Source organism: Callithrix jacchus, chromosome 8 (genome assembly GCF_049354715.1).
Source record: "Callithrix jacchus isolate 240 chromosome 8, calJac240_pri, whole genome shotgun sequence".
NCBI lineage: Eukaryota > Metazoa > Chordata > Mammalia > Primates > Cebidae > Callithrix > Callithrix jacchus.
Genome location: NC_133509.1, coordinates 45,030,131 through 45,054,906, shown reverse-complemented (window position 1 = coordinate 45,054,906; position 24,776 = coordinate 45,030,131). Strand labels below are relative to the sequence as shown.

Sequence of the window (24,776 nt, the reverse complement as noted above, 5' to 3'; positions counted from 1 at the left end):
CACGCACACACTTTCTCCCCATCCACCCACAAAGCATCAGTCACATTTAGAATTTGTACAAATGCACACCCTTCCTCATACATCACAATGCACACCCTCTCATCCACCTACACATCTCTTCCACAAAATCACACCTGCTCACATGCCCTTAGAAGCACATTCCTATACTGTGCCCAGAGAGAGAAAGGTGGGGGAGATAACCAAGGAGAGTGGGTGAGTGGGTTGTAAGGGCTCAGGAGGCCAAACCTCTGAAGGAGCTGGAAAGTCAGCAGACCAGACCAGGACGCCCCTACTCCTCTCTGCTGTTTAATTTTGTTTGAGACGGAGTTTTGCTCTTGTTGCCCAGACTGCAGTGCAATGGTGCGATCTTGGCTCACCTTAACCTTTACCTCCCAGATTCAGCCATTCTCCCTCCTCAGCCTTCTGAGTAGCTGGGATTATGGGAGTGCACCACCACACCTGGGTAATTTTTGTATTTTTAGTAGAGATAGGGTTTCTCTATGTTGGTCAGGCTGGTCTCAAACTCCTGACTTCAGGTGATCTGCCCACCTCGACCTCCCAAAGTGCTGGGATTACAGATGCGACTGCCATGCCTGGCCTTTTTTTCCCTTCTTTTCTTTTTTTTCTTGAGATGGAGACTTACTCTGTCGCCCAGGCTGGAATACAATGGTGCGATCTTGACTCACTTCAACCTCCGCCTCCCAGGTTCAAGTATTTCTCCTTCCTCAGCCTCCCAAATAGCTGGGATTACAGGCACACGCCAACATGCCTGGCTAATATATATATATTGTATTTTTTTTGTAGAGATGAGTTATTACTGTGTTGGGTAGGCTGGTCTTGAACTCCTGATGTTGTGATCTGTCCACCTAGGCCTCCCAAAGTGCTGGCATTACAGGCATGAGCCACCGTTCCTGGCCTCCTCTCTTCCCCTGTAAGTAGAAATACTATGGTCAGGCATGGTGGCTCATCTTTGTAATCCCAGCACTTTGGGAGGCTGAGGCGGGCGGATCACCTGAGGTCAGGAGTTCGAGACCAGCCTGGCCAACATGGCAAAATCCCGTCTCCACTAAAATTACAAAAAAAATTAACCAGGCATGGTGGTGTGTGCCTGTAATCCCTGCTACTCAAGAGGGTGAGGCAGTCAAATCACTTGAACCTCGGAGGCAGGGGTTGCACTGAGCCAAGATTCCACCATTGCATTCCAGTCTGGCTGCCAGAGTGAGACTCCATCTCAAAAAAACAAAACAAAACAAAACAAAAAAAACAACAGAGGGCCAGGTGCAGTGGCTCACACCTGCAATCCCACTTGGGAGGCCAAGAAGGGAAGATCACAAGGTCAGACGTTCGAGACCAGTGCGGCCAATATAGTGAAACGCTTTCTCTACTAAAAATACAAAAAATTAGCTGGGCAGGTTGGTGCATGCCTGTAATCCCAGCTGCTCAGGAGGCTGAGGCCGAAGAATTGCTTGAACCCAGAAGGCAGAGGTTGCAGTGAGCCAAGATTGTGCCATTGCATTCCAGCCCTGATGACTGTATGAAACTCCGTCTCAAAAAAGAAAGAAAGAAAGAAAGACTATGATTTGAGAGGGATTTAGAATTAGGGGTAAGGGAAGCAGGAACTCAGAGGCCCGTGTCCCACACAGAAAATGTACTGCCCCTGTGACAGTGATGTTTCAGGCTGGTGGCTGAGGTGGGAAGTTTGTCAAAGCTGTAAGTGGAGAGTTCAGTGGCATCCATGACATGTCCGAGAAGCCTATTTTGACCAGTGAAAAAGGATGGCCTGCTGGGCGCGGTGGCTCACACCTGTAATCCCAGGACTTTGGGAGGCCGAGGCAGGTGGATCATGAGGTCAGGAGTTTAAGACCAGCCTGGCCAAGATGGTGAAACCCCGTCTATACTAAATATACAAAAAAGTTAGCCAGGCATAGTGGTGGGCGCCTGTAATTCCAGCTATTTGGGAGGTTGAGGCAGAGAATTGCTTGAACCCGGGAGGCAGAGGTTGCAGTGAGCCGAGATCACACCACTGCACTCCAACCTTGGCGAGAAACCAAGACTCTGTCTCAAAAAAAAAAAAAAAAAAAAAGGATGGTCTTTGTGGTGGGATTCCCTATCAGCTCAGGAAATGGTGGGGAAGGAATGAAGAGAGATAAGGAAGTAAAAGGCTTGGTTGGTCTCTGGATCCAACATCCTCTAGAAGGAGTTTTACTAATGTCAGCCGGAATCAAGAGGAAGAGGCTTCCTGTCACTGGAACCTTGAAGTCCCCCTCAGAGAAAAGGTGAGGGAGAGGGCTTGGAAAAGTGACAAGTGCCCAAGAGCAGCCCAGGCAATTCTGCCTTCAGCCCCAGACTATTGCCTGCCTACCCTGACTCAGCCCAAACTCAGAAACTGTGGATTCTGGAAAGCAACAAGACTTTTCCTTTGGGAAAGGGTCCTGAAGCTAACCCACAGTGCTCAAGAAAATTGGCAGAGAAGTCGGGCGCAGTGGCTCACACCTGTAATCCCCGTATTTTGGGATGCCAAGGTGGGCAAATTACCTAAAGTCAGGAGTTTGAGACCAGCCTGGCCAAGACGGTGAAACCCGGTCTCTACTAAAAATGTTAAAATGAGCTGGGCATGGTGGTGGGAACCTGTAATCCCAGCTACCTGGGAGGCTGAGGCAGGAGAATTGCTTGAACCCTTGAGGTGGAGGTTGTGGTGAGCTGAGATTGCACTCCAGCTTGGATAACAAGAGTGAAACTTGTCTTAAAAAAAAAAAAAAAAAAAAAGGCTGGGCGTGGTGGTTTATGCCTGTAATCCCAGCACTTTGGGAGGCGGAGATGGGAGGACCACAAGGTCAGGAGATCGAGACCAGCCTGACCAGCTTGCTGAAACCCTTTTTTTTGTAAAAATACAAAAATTAGCTGGGCATGTGGTGAGTGCCTATAGTCCCAGCTACTCCGGAGGCTGAGGCAGGAGAATAGCTTAAACCCGGGATGGGGAGGTTGCAGTGAGCTGAGATCCGGCCACTACACTCCAACCTGGTGACAGAGAGAGACTCCGTTTCAAAAAAGAAAAAAAAAAGGAAAAGAAAAGACAGAGACATCTGGCCCCTGCCATCCATGTCTTGATAGTGCCTCCTGAGTCTCTCCTCTTGCTGCCGCTTGGGGGCGCCCCCAGCTGGGTCTCAGGCTGCTGCCAGCCTTGCGGTTGTTATCATTAGCGTAATTAACAAACAAGCACTGCTGGGGCCAAGTGGAAGAAGAGGCAGGCCCCTGCTGCTCAGGAGAATCCCTGAAAAGATCCAGTGAGCCTGCGGCAACCGGGACTAAGTGGCTGGTCCCTCCTCTCCACCCAGGACATCTGGAGGGGGTGTGGAGTGGGTTCTAGGGGGCAGGCAGAGAGGGAAGGGCAAGGGGAGGAGCACACTTGGTAGGCTTGGTTTGGAACCGGATTTGCAGGTGCCCAACAGGATGTCTGTGGGCAAGGCCACCCCCATGATTACTGGTTGTGGGGCAGGCTCTGAGGCAATTATTCATTCATTTAACAGGCATCTGCCTATTTATTTATGGAGTGCCTACGATGCGCAAGGTGGTCTACTCATAATAGCTAATGTTTAATTGAACAATGTGACGACACAGCCAACTTTCACAGCAGGTCCTGGGAAAAGGGGTAGAAGCAAGGGAAGCAACTAGGAAAAATGACAGCCCAAAAAGATAAGGGCAATTGGGCTTTGGCCTGTGCAGTGTAGCGGTGGAGATATGTATTAGGTAAAACCTGGGGATTACCAAGATCTTGGGAAACTCAAGATCCAAGTTGGAAAACATACGGCAAGTGGGGCTGGAGAAAATGGGCATTTTCAGGTAGGAGGGACTTGGAGATAAAGGCAGGGCAATAGAACATGAATATGGGAATTTTGGGTGAACGGCTCAATGAAAGTGAGGGACGAAGGGATGCTAGCAGATTCTGTTGGAGGAGCCCTGGGTCACGGCAGTTTCAGGGGGCCTGATAGATGGGAGTCTAGGGGGTGCTGGATTCTGGGATCACAGTCCGAACAAAAGTTGGGGTGTGGTGGGGGCTACCATCGGGGTTTTGAGGGAAGGCTCGGGAGCGCTAGGATGGAAAAGATGCTGGAGCGCTTTTAGGGAAAGGAGGGGCGTGGCCGGGGAGCCCCATCCTGGGGGCCGAGCCGGATCCTCGGGTTCGGCCTGGGGGCTGCCGGGGCCGGGGTGTCGGCGGGGCTGCGGGGGTCCGCGGCGCTGGCCGGGGTCCGGGCTCGGAGCGAGCCTCCGGGGCTCCGCGGGGGGGCGGTGCGAGCTCGGGCTGCGGGCGGGCTGGGAGGAGGCGGCGGCTCCGAGAAGAACATGAATCAGCGGCGGCGACGGCGGCGACGGCAGTGGAAGGATCGCGGTGGCCCGGGAGCGGCCCCGGGGACCCAGCGCTGCTGACGGCGGCGATCGCGGCGGGGGGCGGACGCGAGTCTCGGAGGCGCTCTCCCCAGCGCCGCCCCACGGGCGGCCCCAGCCCCTCCCGCAGCCCTCCTCTCTCCTGCTCCCTTCCCACCTCCTCCTCCTCCTCTCCGTCCTCCTCCTCCTCGCTCGCGGACCCGGCCCGGCATGGTGCGGCGTCGTCGCCGATGGCGCTGAGGCGGAGCATGGGGCGGCCGGGGCTCCCTCTGCTGCCGCCGCCGCCGCCACCGCGGCTGGGGCTGCTGCTGACGGCTCTGGCTTCTCTGCTGCTCCCGGAGTCCGCAGCCGCAGGTAGGGGCTGGCCCGAGAGGCGGGGGAAGCGGGGGGCTGCGGAGGGGCGCGGTCGGGGATCGAAGCTTGGGGTGGGCCTGGCGGGCGGGAGTCGGGGTGGGGGTCCGGAGCCGAAGGCCAAGGCTCGGGGCCGGGTCAGGGCACGCTGCGGAGTGCTCGCCGCCGGATCTCCCTGCGGGCCCCCCACCCCCAACTTTCTGGCACTCTGGGCTCTCGCGACGGGGTGGAAGGGAAGGGAGCGGGGTGTGGGCTGTGTGGTCAGCCGGGAGTGTTTGGGACTGCATTTTCCCGCCTGGATGTTCCCAGCTGTTAGATCCCTCCTTCCCAGTTCTGGGGACCCCATTCTGCCTGCCCTGCACGCGAAGGTCCGGCTCTGAAACCACATGGGCCGGGGCTGAGCACCCAAAGGCCACCCTGGTAACATTTAGGAACAGGGGCTGTGAGAGTGCCCAGTCACAAAAAGCAAATGGGCACACTCGAGTTCCTGTGCCTTCTGAGCTTCCTGAAAGCAGAACCTTGGAGAGGATGGGCTGGGGCCAGGTTGCTGGTCTTTGGGAGGGGTTAGCCTTGTGTTCCCACTGAGGCATTTGCTGGTGACAAGGGCGTTCCATGCAGCACGGTGCTCTCCAAGTTCCCACCCCGCACCTCGGTGACTGCTGGGCTTATAGAGAGCGGGAGGCCGGACCTCCTGTCCTGTGACTGGTCCTGAGAGGGTGAAGGGAGCAGGGAAAAGCCACAGGCCCGGACAGCAGCCACCCGGCTGGCATCTTCTCTTGAGACAGCGTTCCCTGCCATATCAGCCTCTCAGGGAAGGGAAGGGAAACGGGTGACGAGTATTTACAAGCAGAAAGGTGTGGACCTGATGCTCAGGGAGCCCACGACTTTGCCTAGAGTCGCACAGCAAAGGACAGGAAGAAGCAGGGCTGGATTTTAGTTATGCAGATATTTGACCTGCCCCTCTCTCTGCTTAAAAACACGCCAGGAAGCCAAGAGAGGTGCCAGTGTGTGTGTGTGTGTGTGTGTGTGTGCCCGCGCGGGCATGCGCGCGCACGTTCCAAAGAGTGGCCCCTGTTGGTGTGGCAGTGGCTCAGGGGTCTTAGGCTCCCTGCTCATAGCCCCAGCCCTCCCTTCTTCCTCCTACCTTCCTAGCACCCGCCCCTGCCCACATTCAGGTATTAATAGAGCGGATGGCTGCCAGGAAGGCTGCCATGTGTTTGATCTGACGTGGTTTTGCAGCCATATGTTCTCCACTTCAGGGGAGCACCCCCTCCTTCCCTTCGTCAGCCCTGCTCCATTTGGTAAGGTTGGGTGCAGAGGGTGCTGGCAGCAATACAGGGTCTGGGCTGACACCTTGGGTGGAGAGCTGGCAGCCTGTTGCACTAGTTGGGTACAGCAACCATTCTTAGGGTGATACCTGCCCCAGTAGGGTAACTCCCCGCCATTTCAGCCCAGCCTGCCTTCCTTTTGCTGTCTGATCTCAGCAGGAGGATATGGGGAAGAGGTCCTTAGAACTGGAGGGAACTTGGAGAGCTTGTCATGCCCCTTCCCCTAGTCCAGGTCCAGCCACCTTCCCTCCCACACTGCCCTACCTCTGCTTCCTTGACTTTGGCTAAGAAAGAGCCCTCTGCCTGACACAGAAGCTATGTTCTGGAAGAGAATGGGAACTGTTTACAGAGACAGAGTTCCTCTCAAGGTGACACATGTTCCTTCCACTCCTCAGGTCTGAAGCTCATGGGAGCCCCAGTGAAGCTGACAGTGTCTCAGGGGCAGCCGGTGAAGCTCAACTGCAGCGTGGAGGGGATGGAGGAGCCTGATATCCAGTGGGTGAAGGATGGGGCTGTGGTCCAGCACTTGGACCAGTTGTACATCCCCGTCAGTGAGCAGCACTGGATCGGCTTCCTCAGGTGCAGGCCTGTGGGGGAAGGTGTGGGCTGCCAGCCAGGGGGCAGGCTGTGCTCTTTCCTTGGGGATTGGGAGCTGGGGACCTCACTTGACGCTTAGAGGTTTGTGGTTTTTTTTATGTGGCTACCTGTGGGACTTTCCAGAAGTGGGGGCAGGCTGAACCCATCAAGTTTGCCTGGCAGAGCTGCCCCCTTGACCCTGAGAAGCAAGCCTGGTATCCTGTTTCCACAGCCTGAAGTCAGTGGAGCGCTCTGATGCTGGCCGTTACTGGTGCCAGGTGGAGGATGGGGGCGAAACCGAGATCTCCCAGCCAGTGTGGCTCACAGTAGAAGGTGAGGAGGCAGAACCATCTGGGCACGTTGGCCTGGAGCACGTGCTGTCTGCTGGTGACCATACCTCTGCAGCAGAGAACTCTGTGGAAGCTGGGTTCCCCCACCGCTCTGTGGGGCCTGATTGTCCAGGCTCTAGGCCCACTCCAGACATCAGAAGACCCTACCAATTGGAGTTGGGTATTTGAGAACCAAGGGGGCAACTGGGATCCACAACTTGTGGGGTGCAGTCTGTTTCCGTTGCTTGAGCAACAAGCTTCAAGTACCCATCTGGGACTGGACCCTGTTCTGCCAAGTGGCCTGGCCAGCTGGGGGAGGGGAGGAAGGCTCTGCAGCTGCGGGAGCTCAGAGCTTTTCAGCCGGGGAAAACAAAGTGACTAAGAAAGTAACAAAGGGCCTTGAATGGGAGCTGGGGCCTGGCAGCAGAACTCTGCTAAAGCTCCCACCCACTCCCCAGAGTTTGATACCCCTCCCCCAGCTCTCTATCCCCAGTCTCCTCTCTTACTGCAAATAGAGTTGTCTAAATTTGCCATGGCTAAGGGGGCAGCATGGAAGATGCGTCCAAGGTGCCAGGTGTGGTGGCGTGTGCCTGTAGTCCCAGCTACTCTGGAGGCTAAGGCGAGAGGATCACTTGAGCCCCCAGGAGTTCCAGGCCAGCCTGGGTACCATAGAGAGACCCCCCCCTCCAATCTCGAAAGAAGAAAATTCCTAAGGAGGCTAAAAAATAGAAGCACCGCCTACCTCATAAGTGAGGTTCCTGTTCTGCTGCCCTAATCATAAGGGGTCTCTGGGAACCTTCTGTGTGGAGGACTTCAGATGTAAACAGACTTGTGATATGCACAGTAGGAAGCCAAGAGGTGGCAAGTCTCACTCCTCACTCTCCTTCTCTCCTAGGTGTGCCATTTTTCACAGTGGAGCCAAAAGATCTGGCAGTGCCACCCAATGCCCCTTTCCAACTGTCTTGTGAGGCTGTGGGTCCCCCTGAACCTGTTACCATTGTCTGGTGGAGAGGAACTACGAAAATTGGGGGACCCGCTCCCTCTCCATCCGTTTTAAATGTAACAGGTGAGCAGCCTCAGAAGGGGGCTTGGAGTGGAGAAGGAGCTGGGTCCTCGAGGGCACTGAAGCTGGCAGAGTTTCAGCCACTGAGTTTGTGGCTGTGAATGTCCAGAGCAAGCCTCAGTGTCTGGGGACGTGAGCTGCACCCTTACTCAGCTCATTAGTTAGGTGTGCTAGGCTGGCCGGGTGGGCTGATTAGTGGTGATCCTGCTGTGTGTGCTTACGGAGGGTGTGGGGCCTCTTTCTTTGGTTCACAGCAGTTCAGGTCATGTACAGCTGGCCCTTGGAGATGAATTGTATGAGACCGGGGGCACCCATCCCCCACCCCTCCCAAGGGAAGGAGCCAGAAACCAGCCCACGCAGAGCTAGGGAGGAGTATTTGGCAGACACTGAGAAGACAAGACTCTCGGGCTGCAGAGAGGGGAGAGGCGGGAGAGAGAAGTGGTAGGGAGAGGTTAGCACAAAGATACAGGGCCTCCTCCTCTCGTGGCGCTTTCCAAAAACCTCCAGACGTTTTCCCAAACAACTGTGTCTGCCTGTACCTCTGCACAGTCACACCTGCACAGCCACCTGGGCCCCAAGTTTCCTGGACACATACTCTAAAGTGCTTGTAAGGCTTGCTTATTTGTGAAACAAAGTATACTGTTTCCGGTTGAGGCTTGAACTGGGCAAAAAAGATGGGTCTCATGTGCTGGAAGGTGCCAGGAAATGGAGGCTGAGCTAGGTTCCCCAGCAATTTGAATCTTGAGAAGAGGTGGCCTATGAGACAAGGGCAGGTCCTGTTCAGGAGGCACTGAGTTGGAGCAGATTAGAGAGGAGGTTGGGTTCCTTTCCTTCCAGATGTGCGTGGTTGGGACCCTCAGGCAGGCAGCCTGGTAATAAGCACTCACTGAACTCCTACTCCACACCACACTGTGCTAAGCACCACAGGGGACAGCGGGAATACAAAGGAAATAGAAGCCAAATAACTGAGTATAACTGGGGAGACAAGACACGTGCAGAAAGAGCTGAGAACCACTGCAAGGCAGAGTCTGCAAATAACAACCCTGAAGGGGCACAGAGCAAACAGAAGGGCTCACTCTGGTATGCGCAATAAAAGTGTGACCAGAAAAGGGAGGCAACTTGTGCTGTGTGTGGGAGATGGGATGGAGGCGGGAGGGTGCTGTAACGTTATTGCATGCTGTGCCCTTGACACACATGTTACCTGAGTCTCACAATTCTCCCATTCGAGAGATGAGAAAACAGCCCCCTCCAGGCTCACCAGACTCCAGCATCCCTGTTCATTTCACCGTGCCTCGCTGTCCAGCCTGTTCCTTTGGCCGCAGGGATTTAAGGATGTTTAGATCAGAGCCTGAGTATTCCCCTTTCCCAATCCCGCACTGAGTGGGGGCTGCTACTTGGGGAGCTGACTGAGGTTTTCTGGCCCCAGGGGTGACCCAGAACACCATGTTTTCCTGTGAAGCTCACAACCTAAAAGGCCTGGCCTCTTCTCGTACAGCCACTGTTCACCTACAAGGTAGGAGGGCTGGCGGGGAGGAAGGGGGATGAGGCCAGGGGCATTCCCAGGAGCTGTCCTGCAGTTAGAATTGTTCAGTGTTCCAGCTCCCTTGGTCCTGCTGGGATCTAGGGAGCAAGGGGTTAATTGGCATAGCTCCCATTCCTAGTGGGAGCACCTGAGACCCTGCGTGGCTGAGCTGAGAATAGAATCCTGACGTCACAGCAGATTTCCCATCACGAAGCAGAGTCCTTGGGAGGGAGGGAAAGGAGGGAGGGAGGCAGCAGGAGACGGTCAAGGCCCAGCCTTGTTTCTGCTCCTCCCTGTGAGGGAATGGGGGTGGGGAAAACAGCCTAGCACTGGGTGGAGGAGACCAAGAGGGCTGGTGCACAGAGAGAGCGGGAGGGAGAGTGTCTGCAGGAGCCGGGCTGTGGCTGCAGGGCAGCTGCCTGTCTCTTTTTTGTATCTCCCAAGCCTGAGGTGCCACCCCCACATACCCTCTCATCTTATTCCTCGGTCACATCACAGGGAAAGGCAACCTCCCTCCACAGCCCAGGCACTCTCCCAGGTGTGAGCAGCTGTACACTGCTGGCTGCTTGTTTGTGTATCGTGGTCCTGGGAGTGCTAAGTAAAGTAGCTGTCTTTACACTGGGGATGCCCTGAACCCTCAGAGACTCAAGGCTTGACTCCCATGCCTCCTGCTCCCTCTGCTCATATCCCTACTGGGCACTGATTCCGAGTCCCCATCCACAGCACTGCCTGCAGCCCCCTTCAACATCACCGTGACAAAGCTTTCCAGCAGCAATGCTAGTGTGGCCTGGATGCCAGGTGCGGATGGCCGAGCCCTGCTACAATCCTGTACAGTTCAGGTAGGCTCTTCGGGCCGGGTGATGTTCTTCTGGCTGCATGGTCAGCATTTTGTTGATCTGGGTATCACACTCACTAGACAGCTTCTCGGGGTTGGTCTGCAGCTCTTTTCAGGTGCTGCTCCTTAGCAGTAAGAGCAGAGGCCACTGTCTCTTATAATGGGATGTTGTGGCAACTAAGAGACTTTGCAGATTGGCTCAAATTCATGCATTCTTCAGGTTGGAAAGCAGATCACTAGAGCAGATTTGGGGTACCTGGAAGAGTCTTTCTTTCTCTCTCTTTCTTTTTCCTTTTGTTGAGACAGGGTCTCACTCTGTTGCCCAGGCTGGAGTGCAGTGATGCCATCTCAGTTCACTGCAATCTCCACCTCCCAGGTTCAAGTGATTTTCCTGCCTCAGCTTCCTGAGTAGCTGAGATTACAGGCACCTGCCACCATGCCTGGCTAATTTTTTTTTTGTATTTTTAGTAGAGACTGGTAGTTCATCATGTTAGCCAAGGTGGTCTCAAACTCCTGACTTCAAGTGATCACCCTCCCAAAATGCTAGTATCACAGGCATGAACCAATGCACCCGGCCAAGTTTTTCTAACTTAGGTGAGAGCTCAGACCTTTGCTGATACTCACGCTGTCATGCTCCACCTCACCTCCCAATCCCCACTCAGGCGAAAGAGAAGACCAGGAGGGGCCCTAAGCCTTGGAGAGTGGAAAAGCTGGGTGAAGTGATACTGAAAACAAGAAGCAATGCAGGCTTGCTCATTTTCATCTGTTTACCCAAAAACCAAGTACCTTTCAAAACTGTTCTGGGCAGTTCCCCTGGGCAGAAGGGGCCCCTGCTCTGGGCTTCACCATTTAGAGAACTCTACTCAGGTGGGGCACAGTGGCTCATGCCTGTAATCCCAGCACTTTGGGAGGCTGAGGCAGGTAGATTGCTTGAGCCTGGGAGTTCAAGACCAGCCTTGACAACATGGCAAAACCTTGTCTCTACAAAAAAAGTACAAAAATTATCCAGGCATAGTGGCATGTGCCTGTAGTCCTAACTATCCAGGAGGCTGGAGTGGGAGGATCATTTGAGCCCGAGAAGTCAAGGCTGCAGTGAGCTGAGATTGTGCCACTGCACTCCAGCCTGAGTGACAGGGCAAGATCTTGTCTTTAGAGAGAGAGAAAAAAAGGAGGATCTTACTCTGTCCCTCCTTTGGCCACACCCTTTGTCACCAGCAAAGAGCCTGCAGGGCCAAGAGGACATGCCCATCCAGATGGCAAGGACCCCCTCACTGTCACACTGTGCTCTAGATATTCAGGATCTCTTGCCTTAATGGTCCCAAGTCTGCTTCCGGGGCCCGTGTCGGCCTCTTCCCTAGTCCATCCTCCCAAGGATGGACCACAGAATGATATGAGCACCTCTAAGCCCAAGGGGCAGCCAGTCGTGAGGGGGATGGGCATGGAGCTTGGCTTTGCAGTCAGCATTGTTCACGCCTGTGCACATGAGGCCCCTCATGGTGCAGACCTTGGCTTCGGGCCAGCTCTTCTAGTGCCACCTCATTCTGACTTGGGACTCCAGGGATTTGGAGAATCATAAATGCAAACCTGATTTTCCAAGTTGTTTTGAAGGTTTATTGGTCAAAATGTTAAGATAGAAACTTTTTACTGGTTTGTTAACTGATTTACAGTGTTTAAATATTTAGCCATATAGTACATGGATGTCTATTTGTATTCTTGCCCTGGGCCCTGAAAATGTAAGATGAGGGTCTGGGTCATAGTGCCCCTAGGCTCCCAGTTTCTCTGAGCTTCAGAAGCTCTGGAACTTTGGCATGGCATGTAAACAGGCACAGTAAGTGGTAGGTGCCCTAACAGTTTCGCACCAAGTACAAAAGGACAAGAGGAGTTCTCCAGAGTGGTTGATAAAGGCTTTCACCAAGAAAATGATATTTGCACTGAGTCTTAAAGGATGAGTAGGGCTTTGCTGGGAAGAGCAGGTCATTCCAAGTGAAAGGAACAGCATTTGCAAAGGCATGAAGGTGTGGAATGTGGTGTATGACTGGGGTAGGGGCATATGGGAGGGGGTGGGTTGCAAGCGTTTGCTGATAGGGGAAGCATTAATTCAAGCACCCATAACTATACCCTTCTCATCTTCCGTCTCTCACAGGCTCTCCCCTACATTAGTTTTGTGCTTTTCTATAGGTGACACAGGCCCCAGGAGGCTGGGAAGTCCTGGCTGTTGTGGTCCCTGTGCCCCCCTTTACCTGCCTGCTCCGGGACCTGGTGCCTGCCACCAACTACAGCCTCAGGGTGCGCTGTGCCAATGCCTTGGGGCCCTCTCCCTATGCTGACTGGGTGCCCTTTCAGACCAAGGGTCTAGGTAAGGGATGCATAGAGCAGAGGGGCTGGGCATGGCTGGAGCCGGGAAGGGGGCCCCTGTTGGCTGGAGTTCTGAATGGTGCTGGTGGAGAGGGAGCTTCAGGCATCTTTCAGCAAATGTTTACTGCATATCCCTACTTACTACCTTGTATCTAGTTCTTGTGGGCGGAACAGATAAGGAAAGCAGAAAAGATCGGATAATGTTGATGAAGAGTGCCCCCGGGTGGTTAAGGAAACCTTCCCTAAAAAGGTCTGAATGGGGTCTGAAGATAAAGAAGGCACGTAAATATCTGGGGAAAATCACTGCCAGAAGAAGGCACAGCAAGTGCAAAGACCCTATGACAGAAACTTGCTTGTAGTTCTCTGGCAATTGCAAGGAGGCTGGCATAACTGTGAGAGGGGAGTGGTGAGGGATGAGGCAGAGAGGCAGTAACCATGGTGATGAAGAGCAACACTGCCGAGCTGGGGTGCTGCCTGTCCTGCCCATTGCTTCCCCTCCCCCAGCACAGTGGGTGAGAGCAGTCAGAGCTGAGAGGTGAACCCTGCCCCCATCTGTGCCTCTCAGAGCTGTTTAGTTCTTGGGAGTTGGTTGCAAAGGTTTGCATGGGATTATGACGGTGGGAAGGGTAGGATTTTAGCAATCTTCTCTCTTTGGCTCCAGCTCCAGCCAGCGCTCCCCAAAACCTCCATGCCATCCGCACAGATTCAGGCCTCATCTTGGAGTGGGAAGAAGTGATCCCTGAGGGCCCTTTTGAAGGCCCCCTTGGACCCTATAAACTGTCCTGGGTTCAAGACAATGGAACCCAGGTAAGAGAGACAGAACCCTCCCCTTTCTCCACTTTCCTGGAGTATCAGCCCTCAGGGTTCTAAGGCCTTTAAGAAACTTCAAAATGGTTGTCTTTGGTGGGCCTGGGTCTCCCGCTGCCCCAGAGAATCCTTTCCTCCTCACCCTCCTCTGCAAGTTCCACTTCTCAGAGGATTATATCTCGTTAGGATTGCATTCTGTGTGCACTTTGTAAATAAAGCAGGAAGCACATTCTTGCATGAGCTGGGGGAGGGCACAGATAAGGCTTTGTCCCCAGCGCAGTCCGCTCCCATCCCCCACCTGTGCATTCTGGGACTGAGCCTTGTTTGTGTTCTGGAGAGGCCCCTGCAGCTTGGAGCAGGAATGTGATGACTCCCAGAAGGTTGTGTTCCCGCAGCCCCTGAACCCACAGTGCCCCTATACTCCCATGCTCCCAGCTGGACCTTTTTCTGTCCTTAGGCCCCAGCTGGAGGCCTTCTCAGGCTCAGTATGGGGTGGGGGCTTTTCCTGGCTGCAGGATGAGCTGACAGTGGAGGGGACCAGGGCCAATTTGACAGGCTGGGATCCCCAAAAGGACCTGATCATACGTGTGTGCGTCTCCAATGCAGTAGGCTGTGGACCCTGGAGTCAGCCACTGGTGGTCTCTTCTCATGACCATGCAGGTGAGGCCTGTAGGGAAGAGGGACAGAGGCTCAGGGGATCAAGGTTCTTAAGGGCAACCTAGACTGGTGGGAGGAGTCTGGTAGCACCTCACGTCCTAATCAGCCCACAGACAGAGTGAAGAAGTTGAGGCCAGGACTGGTATTTAAACTATATCCTGACTGGGCATGGTGGCTCAAGCCTGTAATCCCAGCATTCTGGGAGGTTGAGGGATCCCTTGAGGCCAACAGTTTGAGACTAGCTCTGGCAACATAACAAGACCCTGTTCCTATAAAAAATTTCAAAAAACCAATTAGCCTGGTCTGGTGGCTACTCCAGAGGCTGAGGCAGGAGGAGCGCTTGAGCCCAGGTGTTTGAGGCCTCAGTGAGCTATGATCGCGCCACTGACCTCCAGCCTTGCAACAGAGTGAGACTGTTGTCTCTAAACAAACAGACAGACAAATAAGGCCAAGGAGTGGTGGTTCACACCTGTAATCCCACAACTTTGGGAGGCTGAAGCTGGAGGATTGCTTGAGTCCAGGAGATGGCCACCCTGGGCAGCAAAGTGAGAGCTTATCTCTACCAAAAATTTTTTAAATTAGCCAGGTATGATGTTCTCAAGGGCAACCTAGACTGGTGGGAGGAGCCTGGTAGCACCTCACCTCCTAATCAGCCCGCAGACAGAGTGAAGAAGTTGAAACCAGGACTGGTATTTAAACTATATCTGGGACCTGTAGTCCCAAATATGTGGGAGGCTGAAGTGGAAGGATTGCTGGCGCCTGGGAGATTGAGGCTGCGGTGATCTCCAGTGTGCCCCTGCACTCTGGCCTGGGCAACAGAACAAGATCCTGTCTCAAGCAAACTATATCTCATTCTCCTCTGTCTGCCCCAGAACTAGCATAGAAATGCATGGTCACACTCTAGGTCACAACATCCAGGGCCTGTCGCTGACCAGGTAGGAAAGGCTCCTGGGTCTTCCTCTGGAGCCCCTTTCCCTCAGAACCTTTATTGACCTAGAGAAGCCCCTTGACCTGGCTGGATGGCCATCCTGGGAAAGTTCTGAAGGGGCTCCGTGGTGTCATCGTAGCTCATGTCACTGCGCCTCCCTCCCACAGGCCACCAGGGCCCTCCTCACAGCCGCACATCCTGGGTACCTGTGGTCCTTGGTGTGCTAACGGCCCTGGTGACAGCTGCTGCCCTGGCCCTCATCCTGCTTCGAAAGAGACGGAAAGAGACGCGGTTTGGGTAAGGGGGTGGGGATGTGGAGGGAGAGGCAGGTGATGACAAAAGACCTTGGAGCTGACCCCGAGTCCTGGGTTTTTCTTTAGGCAAGCCTTTGACAGTGTCATGGCCCGGGGAGAGCCAGCCGTTCACTTCCGGGCAGCCCGGTCCTTCAATCGAGAAAGGCCTGAGCGCATTGAGGCCACATGTGAGTGGTGGGGAATCATGGGAAGGACAGTGGGCTGTCTTGTGTGCCTATCTGTTTTCTTTTGCCAACTCATTAATTTGACTGCTGTGTCTGAATGTCAGTGAGCTCCAGGCACACAAACCTGCCTACGTGGAACTCATCACCCCAGCCATGGGAGACCTAACTCATGTCTGTGCTCTGAGGGCAGAGTCTGGGGTATAAGAGGCAGGCTGAGTTTTGGATCAGGAATCAGAGATCCCTCTTTCCCACAATCTCTTTGCCCTCAGTGGACAGCTTGGGCATCAGCGATGAACTAAAGGAAAAACTGGAGGATGTGCTCATCCCAGAGCAGCAGTTCACCTTGGGCCGGATGCTGGGCAAAGGTATGTGGGACTGTGCAGGGACAGGCATGGCTGGTTTGCCATAGCTGGAGGTGTTTGGTTGCCCCTGTCACTTTTAGGGTATGGGTCTGGGTCAGCTCTTGTAGACTCCTGAGTGTGGGACGTTTGGGTGGAATGGTGGCTGCGGACAGGGAGGGCTGAGGAGCTGCTCCCAGCATGCTCTGCTTTGGCTACTGGCAAGGGTGCCTTCTCCAGTGCCCCCAGAGTCTGCTGACTGTGTCCCCATGGAGGGTCACTTGGGAGAGAAGAGGTCAGGGAGCAGAGAGCCAAGGAGACTCCCTCACTTGGACTGGTTTCTAGGAGAGTTTGGTTCAGTGCGGGAGGCCCAGCTGAAGCAGGAGGATGGCTCCTTTGTGAAAGTGGCAGTGAAGATGCTGAAAGGTGAGTGGCGGGTAGTTGTGGCCTAAGGGTATCACGTGGAAGGGTAAGAGGGGTAACTGGCCCTGAAGAAGGCTCTGCTTTGCCCCTAGATTTTCCAAGAAAAGCTGGGCAGCACTAACTGGGATGCTGTCTTTACCACATGAATAATTCACAAGCATAAACCCAAACACATATTCATGCCCCAGCCATTGCTCTCTGCCATCGGCAGTGATTGTCCTCTGAGTTCCCTCTTGAGTGATTACAGCTATGGTTGGTTGACCTGCTGGGCTGCCCAAACCAAAGGGAAGGGAAGGCATTAGCAAGTAGAGAAGTTGCTGAAGAGCACCACTCCTGGGGGTTTCTCCTGCTCATGACTGCGCTGATTCCTGGGCTCCCTGGGAAGCCTAGGAGATCTTAAGGACAAGACCTGGAAGTCCTGGGTCAAATCTAGGAGCACATCTTGTTTTATTCCCTCCTTCCCATCTTTTTCTCCTAGCCGACATCATTGCCTCAAGTGACATTGAAGAGTTCCTCAGGGAAGCAGCTTGCATGAAGGAGTTTGACCATCCACACGTGGCCAAACTTGTTGGTGAGCCCCTTATGTGGCAAGGCAGATAGAGAATAGGGCTAACGGTATGCTCTACCAACATGAGAGGGTAGCCTGTACTCTAGGAAAGAAGTTTGGACTCACCTGGTAAGTAAATAGATAAAATAGCAAGGACAGTCCTGGCAGAAATCTGAGGTGAGAAGTACCAAAGATCCGCACAGGAAGACTGTGGGGCCAGGCGTGGTGGCTCATGGCTTTGGGAGGCTGAGGTGGGAGAATGGCTTGAGGCCAGGGGTTCGAGACCAGCCTGAGCAGTATAGCAACAGCCCACCTCTATTTGGAAAAAGTCCCAAAGGCACAGCACTTTGGGAAGCAGAGGCGGGCAGATCACGAGATCAGAAGTGCAAGACCAGCCTGGCCGACATGGTGAAACCTTGTCTCTACTAAAAATACAAAAATTAGCCAGTGTGGTGGCACACACTTGTTGTCCCAGCTACTCAGGAGGCTGAGGCAGGAGAATCGCTTGAACCCAGGGGGCGGATGTTGCAGTGAGCTGAGACCACGCCACTGCACTTCAGCCTGGGCGACAGAGTGAAGCTCTGTCTCAAAAAAATACACACACGCACACACACACACACACACACACACACACACACACATATACCAAAATTAGCTAGGCGTGGTGGTGTGCACCTGTGTCCAGCTACTTGGGAGGCTGAGGTGGGAGGGTCATTTGAGCCCAGAACATTGAGGCTGCAGTGAGCCGTGATTGGGCTATTGCATTCCAGCCTAGATGACAGAGTGAGATACTGTTTTAGAAAAAACAAAGACTGCTTATGTGGACAGAGAAGGAAAGGAAGGGACAGAAGATGCTCCAGGGATCTGAGAGCAGCAAGAGTCCCTGCTGGAAAGTCCCCAGACCAGTATGGAACCTATGAAAATATAAGTGGCAGAGCCAGAGCTAGAGATGGGACCCAGCAGGTGGGGACTTATGCAGACACCTGAGCTGCCCCTTGACCCTTCTGTGTTCAGCTCCGGACTGTCCCTTGTCCCAGGGGTGAGCCTCCGGAGCAGGGCTAAAGGCCGTCTCCCCATCCCCATGGTCATCTTGCCCTTCATGAAGCACGGGGACCTGCATGCCTTCCTGCTCGCCTCCCGGATTGGGGAGAACCCCTTTGTGAGTGCCTGGTGTGGGGGTGGCCAGGAGGAAACGGGTGGGAGCACAGGGCCTGGAAAGGGATAGAGATCCTGGCAAAGAGGGGCTTGCTGGGTAGGGCTGATGGAGCTGGGTGAGAGTAGGAAAGCTCTGAGTTTGAATCCTTTTAATCTAGCAGGCTTCCTTTTCTCTTGCAAAACCCTGCTGAGAATTGTGGGCTGGGCAAGGGACCTTTCTAGCGGGAGGGACTTGTGGAGACTCAGGTTGACGGAGTCTTAGCTTCCAGGCTCCCTCTGAGGCTTCCCGAAGCTTCCTTGCCTTGGGAAGGCCCTCCATCCCTTTCCTTCCTTCCAGTGATTCTGGGGACAGTCTCCAGCCTCTCCGGCCAGGGACCCCATCCATCCTGCCCCAGCTGGTGGGCAGGTGATGACTGAGCCCTGTCTGTCCACCAGCACCTACCCCTCCAGACCCTGATCCGGTTCATGGTGGACATTGCCTGCGGCATGGAATACCTGAGCTCTCGGAACTTCATCCACCGAGACCTGGCTGCTCGGAATTGCATGTATGAATTCTAGAGGGCTTGGGGGTGGGAGACAGCAGCAGGTGCCAAGAGGAGCTAGCTAATGGTTGGCTCCTGCCTGGGACAGTATCTGCTATGCATGGGGAGATCCTGGGAGCAAAGATATCCTGGCTCTTGCCAGGTGCAGTGGCGCGTGCCTGCAGTCCCAGCTACTCAGGAGGCTGAGGTGGGAGGATCGCTTGAGCCCAGGAGTTCTGGGCTGTATGCACTATGCCAATTGGGTGCCCCCACTAAGTTTTGCATCAATATGGTGACGTCCCAGGAGCAGGGGACCACCGATGCCTAAGGAGGGGTGAACCGACCCAGGTCAGAAACAGAGCAGGTCAAAACTCCCATGCTGATCAGTAGTGGGATCACACCTATGAATAGCCACTGCACTCCTGCCTGGGCAACATGACAATACCCTGTCCCTAAAAAAGAAAAATAAACATTTAATAAAATTAAAATAAAAAAAAGATATCCTGGCTCTTGTAGGGCGGTGAGCATGGCGGAAGGCTGACTCCCTCCCTCAACACCCATTGTAGGCTGGCAGAGGACATGACAGTGTGTGTGGCTGACTTCGGACTTTCCCGGAAGATCTACAGCGGGGACTACTATCGTCAGGGCTGTGCCTCCAAATTGCCCGTCAAGTGGCTGGCGCTGGAGAGCCTGGCTGACAACCTGTATACTGTGCACAGTGACGTGGTGAGCAGGGTGGCCCCTGAAGCTTGGTGGGGACTCGTGTGAGAGCAGACCTTTAGGACCTTTAAGGGCCTAGCCAAGTGTGTTCCTGGGTTTGGCTGTCCTGTGATGTGGCCCCTGAGCCCCAGGCTGTGCCTGCCTCAGAGACATGGCTCTGCCTGGCCCAGGACGCCTAGTGACAGCTTTCCCCAACCTTGACTCTGTCCCAGTGGGCCTTCGGGGTGACCATGTGGGAGATCATGACACGTGGGCAGACGCCATATGCTGGCATCGAAAACGCTGAGATTTACAACTACCTCATTGGCGGAAACCGCCTGAAACAGCCTCCGGAGTGTATGGAGGACGTGTGAGTATCCTGGGAAGGGGCTCTGGAAGGAAAGGGGGATCTGGGGTTTTAGCTGATGGCTGCCACCACAGCTGCTGGCCTAGTGGAAACTAACAGCCTCAACTGGACCTTTGTTTTTTTGATGAAACATCCTTGTAGTTGGAAGATGGCACTCCACCTCACACTGTTCCTCTACCACCTCCCTGTTTTCTTTCTTTCCTCCTTCCCATCCCATAGTTCTTGCTTTAGCCTTGTCTATCAGTCTCTTTTTTCCAGTTTGTAGGGAGATCCAGGAACCCCAAGAGCAGAAGGCATAGTGCTGAGTACAAGTGTGGGAGGTTTCCTTGCCACCGTCCCACCCATAATTCCTTTCTTTGGAATTTTTATTTATTTTATTTGTTCTACTCTAGTGAATGCAACCTTTGTCCTGGAGGCCCTAGCTAGTCTATGAAAACTTCCGGGCCGGGCGTGGTGGCTCAAGCCTGTAATCCCAGCACTTTGGGAGGCTGAGGCAGGTGGATCACGAGGTCAAGAGATTGAGACCATCCTGGTCAACATGGTGAAACCCTGTCTCTACTAAAAATATAAAAAATTAGCTGGGCATGGTGGCGCGTGCCTGTAATCCCAGCTACTCAGGAGGCTGAGGCAGGAGAATTGCCTGAACCCAGGAGGCGGAGGTTGCGGTGAGCCGAGATTGCACCATTGCACTCCAGCCTGGGTAGCAAGAGCAAAACGCCATCTCAAAACAAAAAAAAAGAAAACTTCCTAGGCTGAGCTCCACCTCCCCCTCAGATGGGACTTCCTAAGGCATGAAAAAAACTAGGCGGCTTCATAGCTCTCCTTGCCTGGCAAGGAGGAGGCAGAGCGGGTGGGAGGCTGGGAGAGGAGAGAATCTAAGATAAAGAACTGAGATCCTGGAAAAAGGGAACTGCCCCCTCTTTCTGCAAGCCCAAAGCCCTCAGGACTGGGCAGGCAGTGATACCACCCACTTTGCTGGAGTGATAACAAAAACCCCTGTGACAAGATTATGGGAAGTGTCACTGACATTAGCTGGGCATTTAGGCATTCTTTCAGGTAATCTTCCTCTGAACATATGAGGAAGAGACTCTTATTATTTGTTTTTTCTTTTTGAGACAAGAGCTTCACTCTTGTTGCCCAGGCTGGAGTACAATGGCAAGATCTCAGTTCACTAAAACCTCTGCCTTCCGAGTTCAAGCAATTCTCCTGCCTCAGCCAAGTAACTGGGATTATGGGCACCCACAACTACACCTGGCTAATTTTTTTTTGTATTTTTAGTAGAAACAGAGTTTCTCCATGTTGGTCAGGCTGGTCTCGAATTCCGACCTCAGGTGATCCGCCCGCCTTGGCCTCCCAAAGTGCTGGGATTACAGGTGTGAGCCACTGGCCCCTTATTTATCTCCACTTTGTAGATGAGAAAATAGGATTAGAGAGATTAAGTAACTTGGCCAACATCACAGAGCTATTAAGTGAATGAGGTGGAATTTGAACCTAGATCCTTGTGGTTTTAGAATATGTTTTCTCAACTCTTAATGACAGCAACTGTGGTTTGTCCGTTCTGGTATTAAATTCCACTTCATCCAAGCCAAGGTCTCCCTAGGCCTCCAGATGACCTTTTGTGGGTATTTTTTGTTTTGTTTTTTTGATATGTGGTCTCACTCTGTAGCCCACGCTGGAGTGCAGTGGTGTGATCTGCGCTCAAGTAATCCTCCCTCCCCAGCCTTCCAAGTAGCTGGGACTACAGGCACGTGCCACCATACCCGGCTAATTTTTATATTTTTGTAGAGACAGAGCTCTGCCATATTGACCAAGCTGGCCTTGAGCTCCTGGGCTCAAACCATCCACCTGCCTTGGCCTCCCAAAATGCTGGGATTACAGGTGTGAGCCACCATGCCCAGCCCAGAGGACCTTTCATGAGCACCAGGGGGAGTGGAGCCACTGTGATAAGAGAAAGAATCTACTCCATTTCTTGCTCTGGGATTGGACTTAGAGAAGGCTGAGGTCATGGACAGGCAGAGGAAGGTTCAGTGCAATGGTGGGGTCCTTCCCTTGCACAGTGGGGAAATCTACACAAGCCAGGCCCTGCACCTTCTCTTGATTCAGCAGAGCTCAGGGCATGGCAGGGGTCAGGAAGCTCACATCTCCCTGTGGCTGCAGCCTGCCTCAGTTCTAATCTGGAGCTGCAGAAGCTCTGCTGGGCAGTGGGGACTAGACCTCAGCACAGCCTCCTTCCAGCTGGGGCTGGTGCTATCAATGGAGAGCGGGCGGGCATTGGCCTCCCCCAGGCGGCCTGGTGGACAGGTGCCAGTTGGCTCCTAGCACAGCCTTGGGAATGTGTCCCAGTCTGGCCATGTACCCATGGCCCCAGACCATTCCTGTTCCCACGGCCTGCTCAGTGTTTGGCATGATCCCTGCTGTTATTAGAGGCCCCTGCTGGGTGTGCTGGGTTTGAGGCAGTGCTTGGGGCTCTTGTCATGGACATTGGCAAGAGAGCAGGCATTTGCTTTTGCTAGACTCGGTTTCAGCCTCTTCCTATTAGGTGTTTTGGTTTTTATTTTTCAACCTTGGCCTGAGGCATTCCTTGGGCACCCTGAGTGATAGGCTTCAGGGACTTTGTAAGATTCCTGAAATTGTATGTAAAAAAGCATTCCTGTCAGCAGGAGAGCTGAAAGCTTTTTCCAGATACTCAAAGGTGTGTATGAATAGTGAGGATTTTTTTTTTTTTTTTTAATATGGGGTTTCATGTTGGCCAGGCTGGTCTTGAACTCCTGACCTCATGATCCGCCTGCCTCGGCCTCCCAAAATGCTGGGATTATAGGCGTGAACCACTGCGCCTGGCCCCAAATAGTGAGGATTTTTAATTGATTTTATTATTATTATTATTTTGAGACAGAGTCTTGCTCTGTCACCTAGGCTGGAGCAATCTCGGCTCTTTGCAACCTCTGTCTCCCAGATTCAAGAGATTCTCCTGCCTCAGCCTCCCGAGTAGCTGGGATTACAGGCATGTACTTCCACACTAGTCTAATTTTTGTATTTTTTTTCTTTTTGAGACAGAGTCTCGCTCTGTTGCCAGGCGCCAGGCTGGAGTGCAGTGGCACAATCTCAGCTCACTGCAACCTCCGCTTCCCGGGTTCAAGCAATTCTCCTGCCTCAGCTTCCTGAGTAGCTGGGACTACAGGCACGCGCCACCACAGCCAGCTAATTTTTGTATTTTTAGTAGAGATGGGGTTTCACCATGTTGGCCAGGCTGGTCTCGAACTCCTGACCTCAAGTGATCCACCCAGGTTCTCGCTCTGTTACCCAGGCTGGAGTGCAGTGGTGTCAGCATGGCTCACTACAGCCTTGACCTCCCTGGGCACAAGTCATCTTCTCACCTCAGCCTTCCGAGTAGCTGGGACTTTAGCCATGTCTACCAAGCCAGGCTATTTTTGTTATTGTAGAGACAGGGTTTTGCCATGTTGCCCATAGTGGTCTCCAACATCTTAGCTCAAATAATCCTCCCCACTTGGCCTCCCAAAGTATTGAGATCACAGGTGTCAGCTTCTGTGCCCCACCAGGGATTACAATTTTTAAAAATCCTAGTGCCATATGCTGAAGGGGCCCCTGCTTTTGAGGGAAGGGCTGCTGCCTTCACTCACACTTCTTTCCACCCCAGGTATGATCTCATGTACCAGTGCTGGAATGCTGACCCCAAGCAGCGCCCAAGCTTCACTTGTCTGCGAATGGAACTGGAGAACATACTGGGTCAGCTGTCTGTGCTCTCCGCCAGCCAGGATCCCTTATACATCAACATCCAGAGAGCTGAGGAGCCTGCCATGGGTGGCAGCCTGGAGCTGCCTTGTGGGGATCAGCCCTACAGTGGGGCTGGGGATGGCAGTGGCATGGGGGCAGTGGGTGGCATTCCCAGTGACTATCGGTACATCCTTACCCCTGGAGGGCTGGCTGAGCAGCCAGGGCAGGCAGAGCAGCAGCCAGAAAGTCCCCTCAATGACACCCAGAGGCTTTTGCTGCTGCAGCAAGGGCTACTGCCACACAGTAGCTGTTAGCCCACAGGCAGAGGGCATCGGGCCATTTGGCTGGCTCTGCTGGCCACTGTGCTGGCTGACTAAGCCCCGTCTGACCCCAGCCCAGACAGCAGGGTGTGGAGGCTCCTGTGGTAGTCCTCCCAAGCTGTGCTGGGAAGCCCGGACTGACCAAATCACCCAATCCCAGTTCTTCCTGCAACCACTCTGTGGCCAGCCTGGCATCAGATTAGGCCTTGGCTTGATGGAAGTGGGCCAGTCCTGGTTATGTGAACCCAGGCAGCTGGCAGGAGCGGGGTGGTTATGTTTCCATGGTTACCATGGGTGTGGATGGCAGTGTGGGGAGGGCAGGTCCAGCCCTGTGGGCCCTACCCTCCTTCTGAGCTGCCCCTGCTGCTTAAGTGCATGCATTGAGCTGCCTCCAGCCTGGGGGCCCAGCTGTTACCACGCTTGGGGTTTAAATACCCAGGTTTGCCCCTCCAAGTCACACAGAGATGATGTCCTTGTAATATTCCCTTTTAGGTGAGGTTGGTAAGGGGTTGGTATCTCAGGTCTGAATCTTTATCACCTTTCTGATTCCGCACCCTGCCTAGGCCAGGAGAAGTTGAGGGGAGCATGCTTCCCTGCAGCTGACCCGGTCACACAAAGGCATGCTGGAGTACCTAGGCTATCTGGTGCCCCTCTTCCAAAGGCAGCGTGCTGAGCCGGCAAGAGGAAGGGGTGCTGTGAGCCTTGCCCAGGAGCAAGTGAGGCTGGAGAGGGGTTCAGGAACCCCTCTCCATGCACTCCCACAATCTGAGCATGCTACCAAATCTCAAAATACCCTAAGACTAACAAAGGCAGCTGTGTCTGAGCCCAATCCTTCTAAACAGTGACCTTTAGTGCCAACTTCCCCTCTAACTGGAGAGCCTCTTCTGTCCCATCTCCAGAGAGGAATCAGGCCTGATGAGGGGGAGTTCCTGGAGCCTGGACCCCAGCCTTGGCGGGGAAGCCTCCTGGAATGCATGGGGCGGGTCCTAGCTGTTAGGGACATTTTCAAGCTCTTAGTTACTGTTTAAAACAGAAATAAAATTGAAGACTAAAGACCTAAGG

At 53.7% G+C, this 24,776-nt stretch overlaps 1 protein-coding gene across 2 annotated transcripts; it reads left to right on the top strand.

Moving 5' to 3' along the window:
- Positions 1–4,372: 4,372 nt before the first annotated feature.
- Positions 4,373–24,767, top strand: TYRO3 (TYRO3 protein tyrosine kinase). Of its 2 annotated transcripts, XM_035259764.3 has the most exons (19): positions 4,373–4,737; positions 6,458–6,641; positions 6,871–6,971; positions 7,863–8,033; positions 9,457–9,543; positions 10,276–10,391; positions 12,566–12,743; positions 13,404–13,549; positions 14,065–14,209; positions 15,302–15,431; positions 15,515–15,615; positions 15,882–15,977; positions 16,296–16,376; positions 16,852–16,944; positions 17,958–18,079; positions 18,511–18,620; positions 19,163–19,322; positions 19,529–19,665; positions 23,318–24,767. In XM_035259764.3, the coding sequence occupies exons 1-19, from the start codon at positions 4,614–4,616 to the stop codon at positions 23,706–23,708; spliced, it is 2,673 nt and encodes an 890-aa protein (XP_035115655.1). In that variant the 5' UTR covers positions 4,373–4,613; the 3' UTR covers positions 23,709–24,767. The 2 variants fall into 2 exon arrangements, with proteins under 2 accessions (XP_035115655.1, XP_035115656.1); XM_035259765.3 differs by lacking the exon at positions 19,529–19,665.
- The last annotated feature ends 9 nt before the right edge of the window (positions 24,768–24,776 follow it).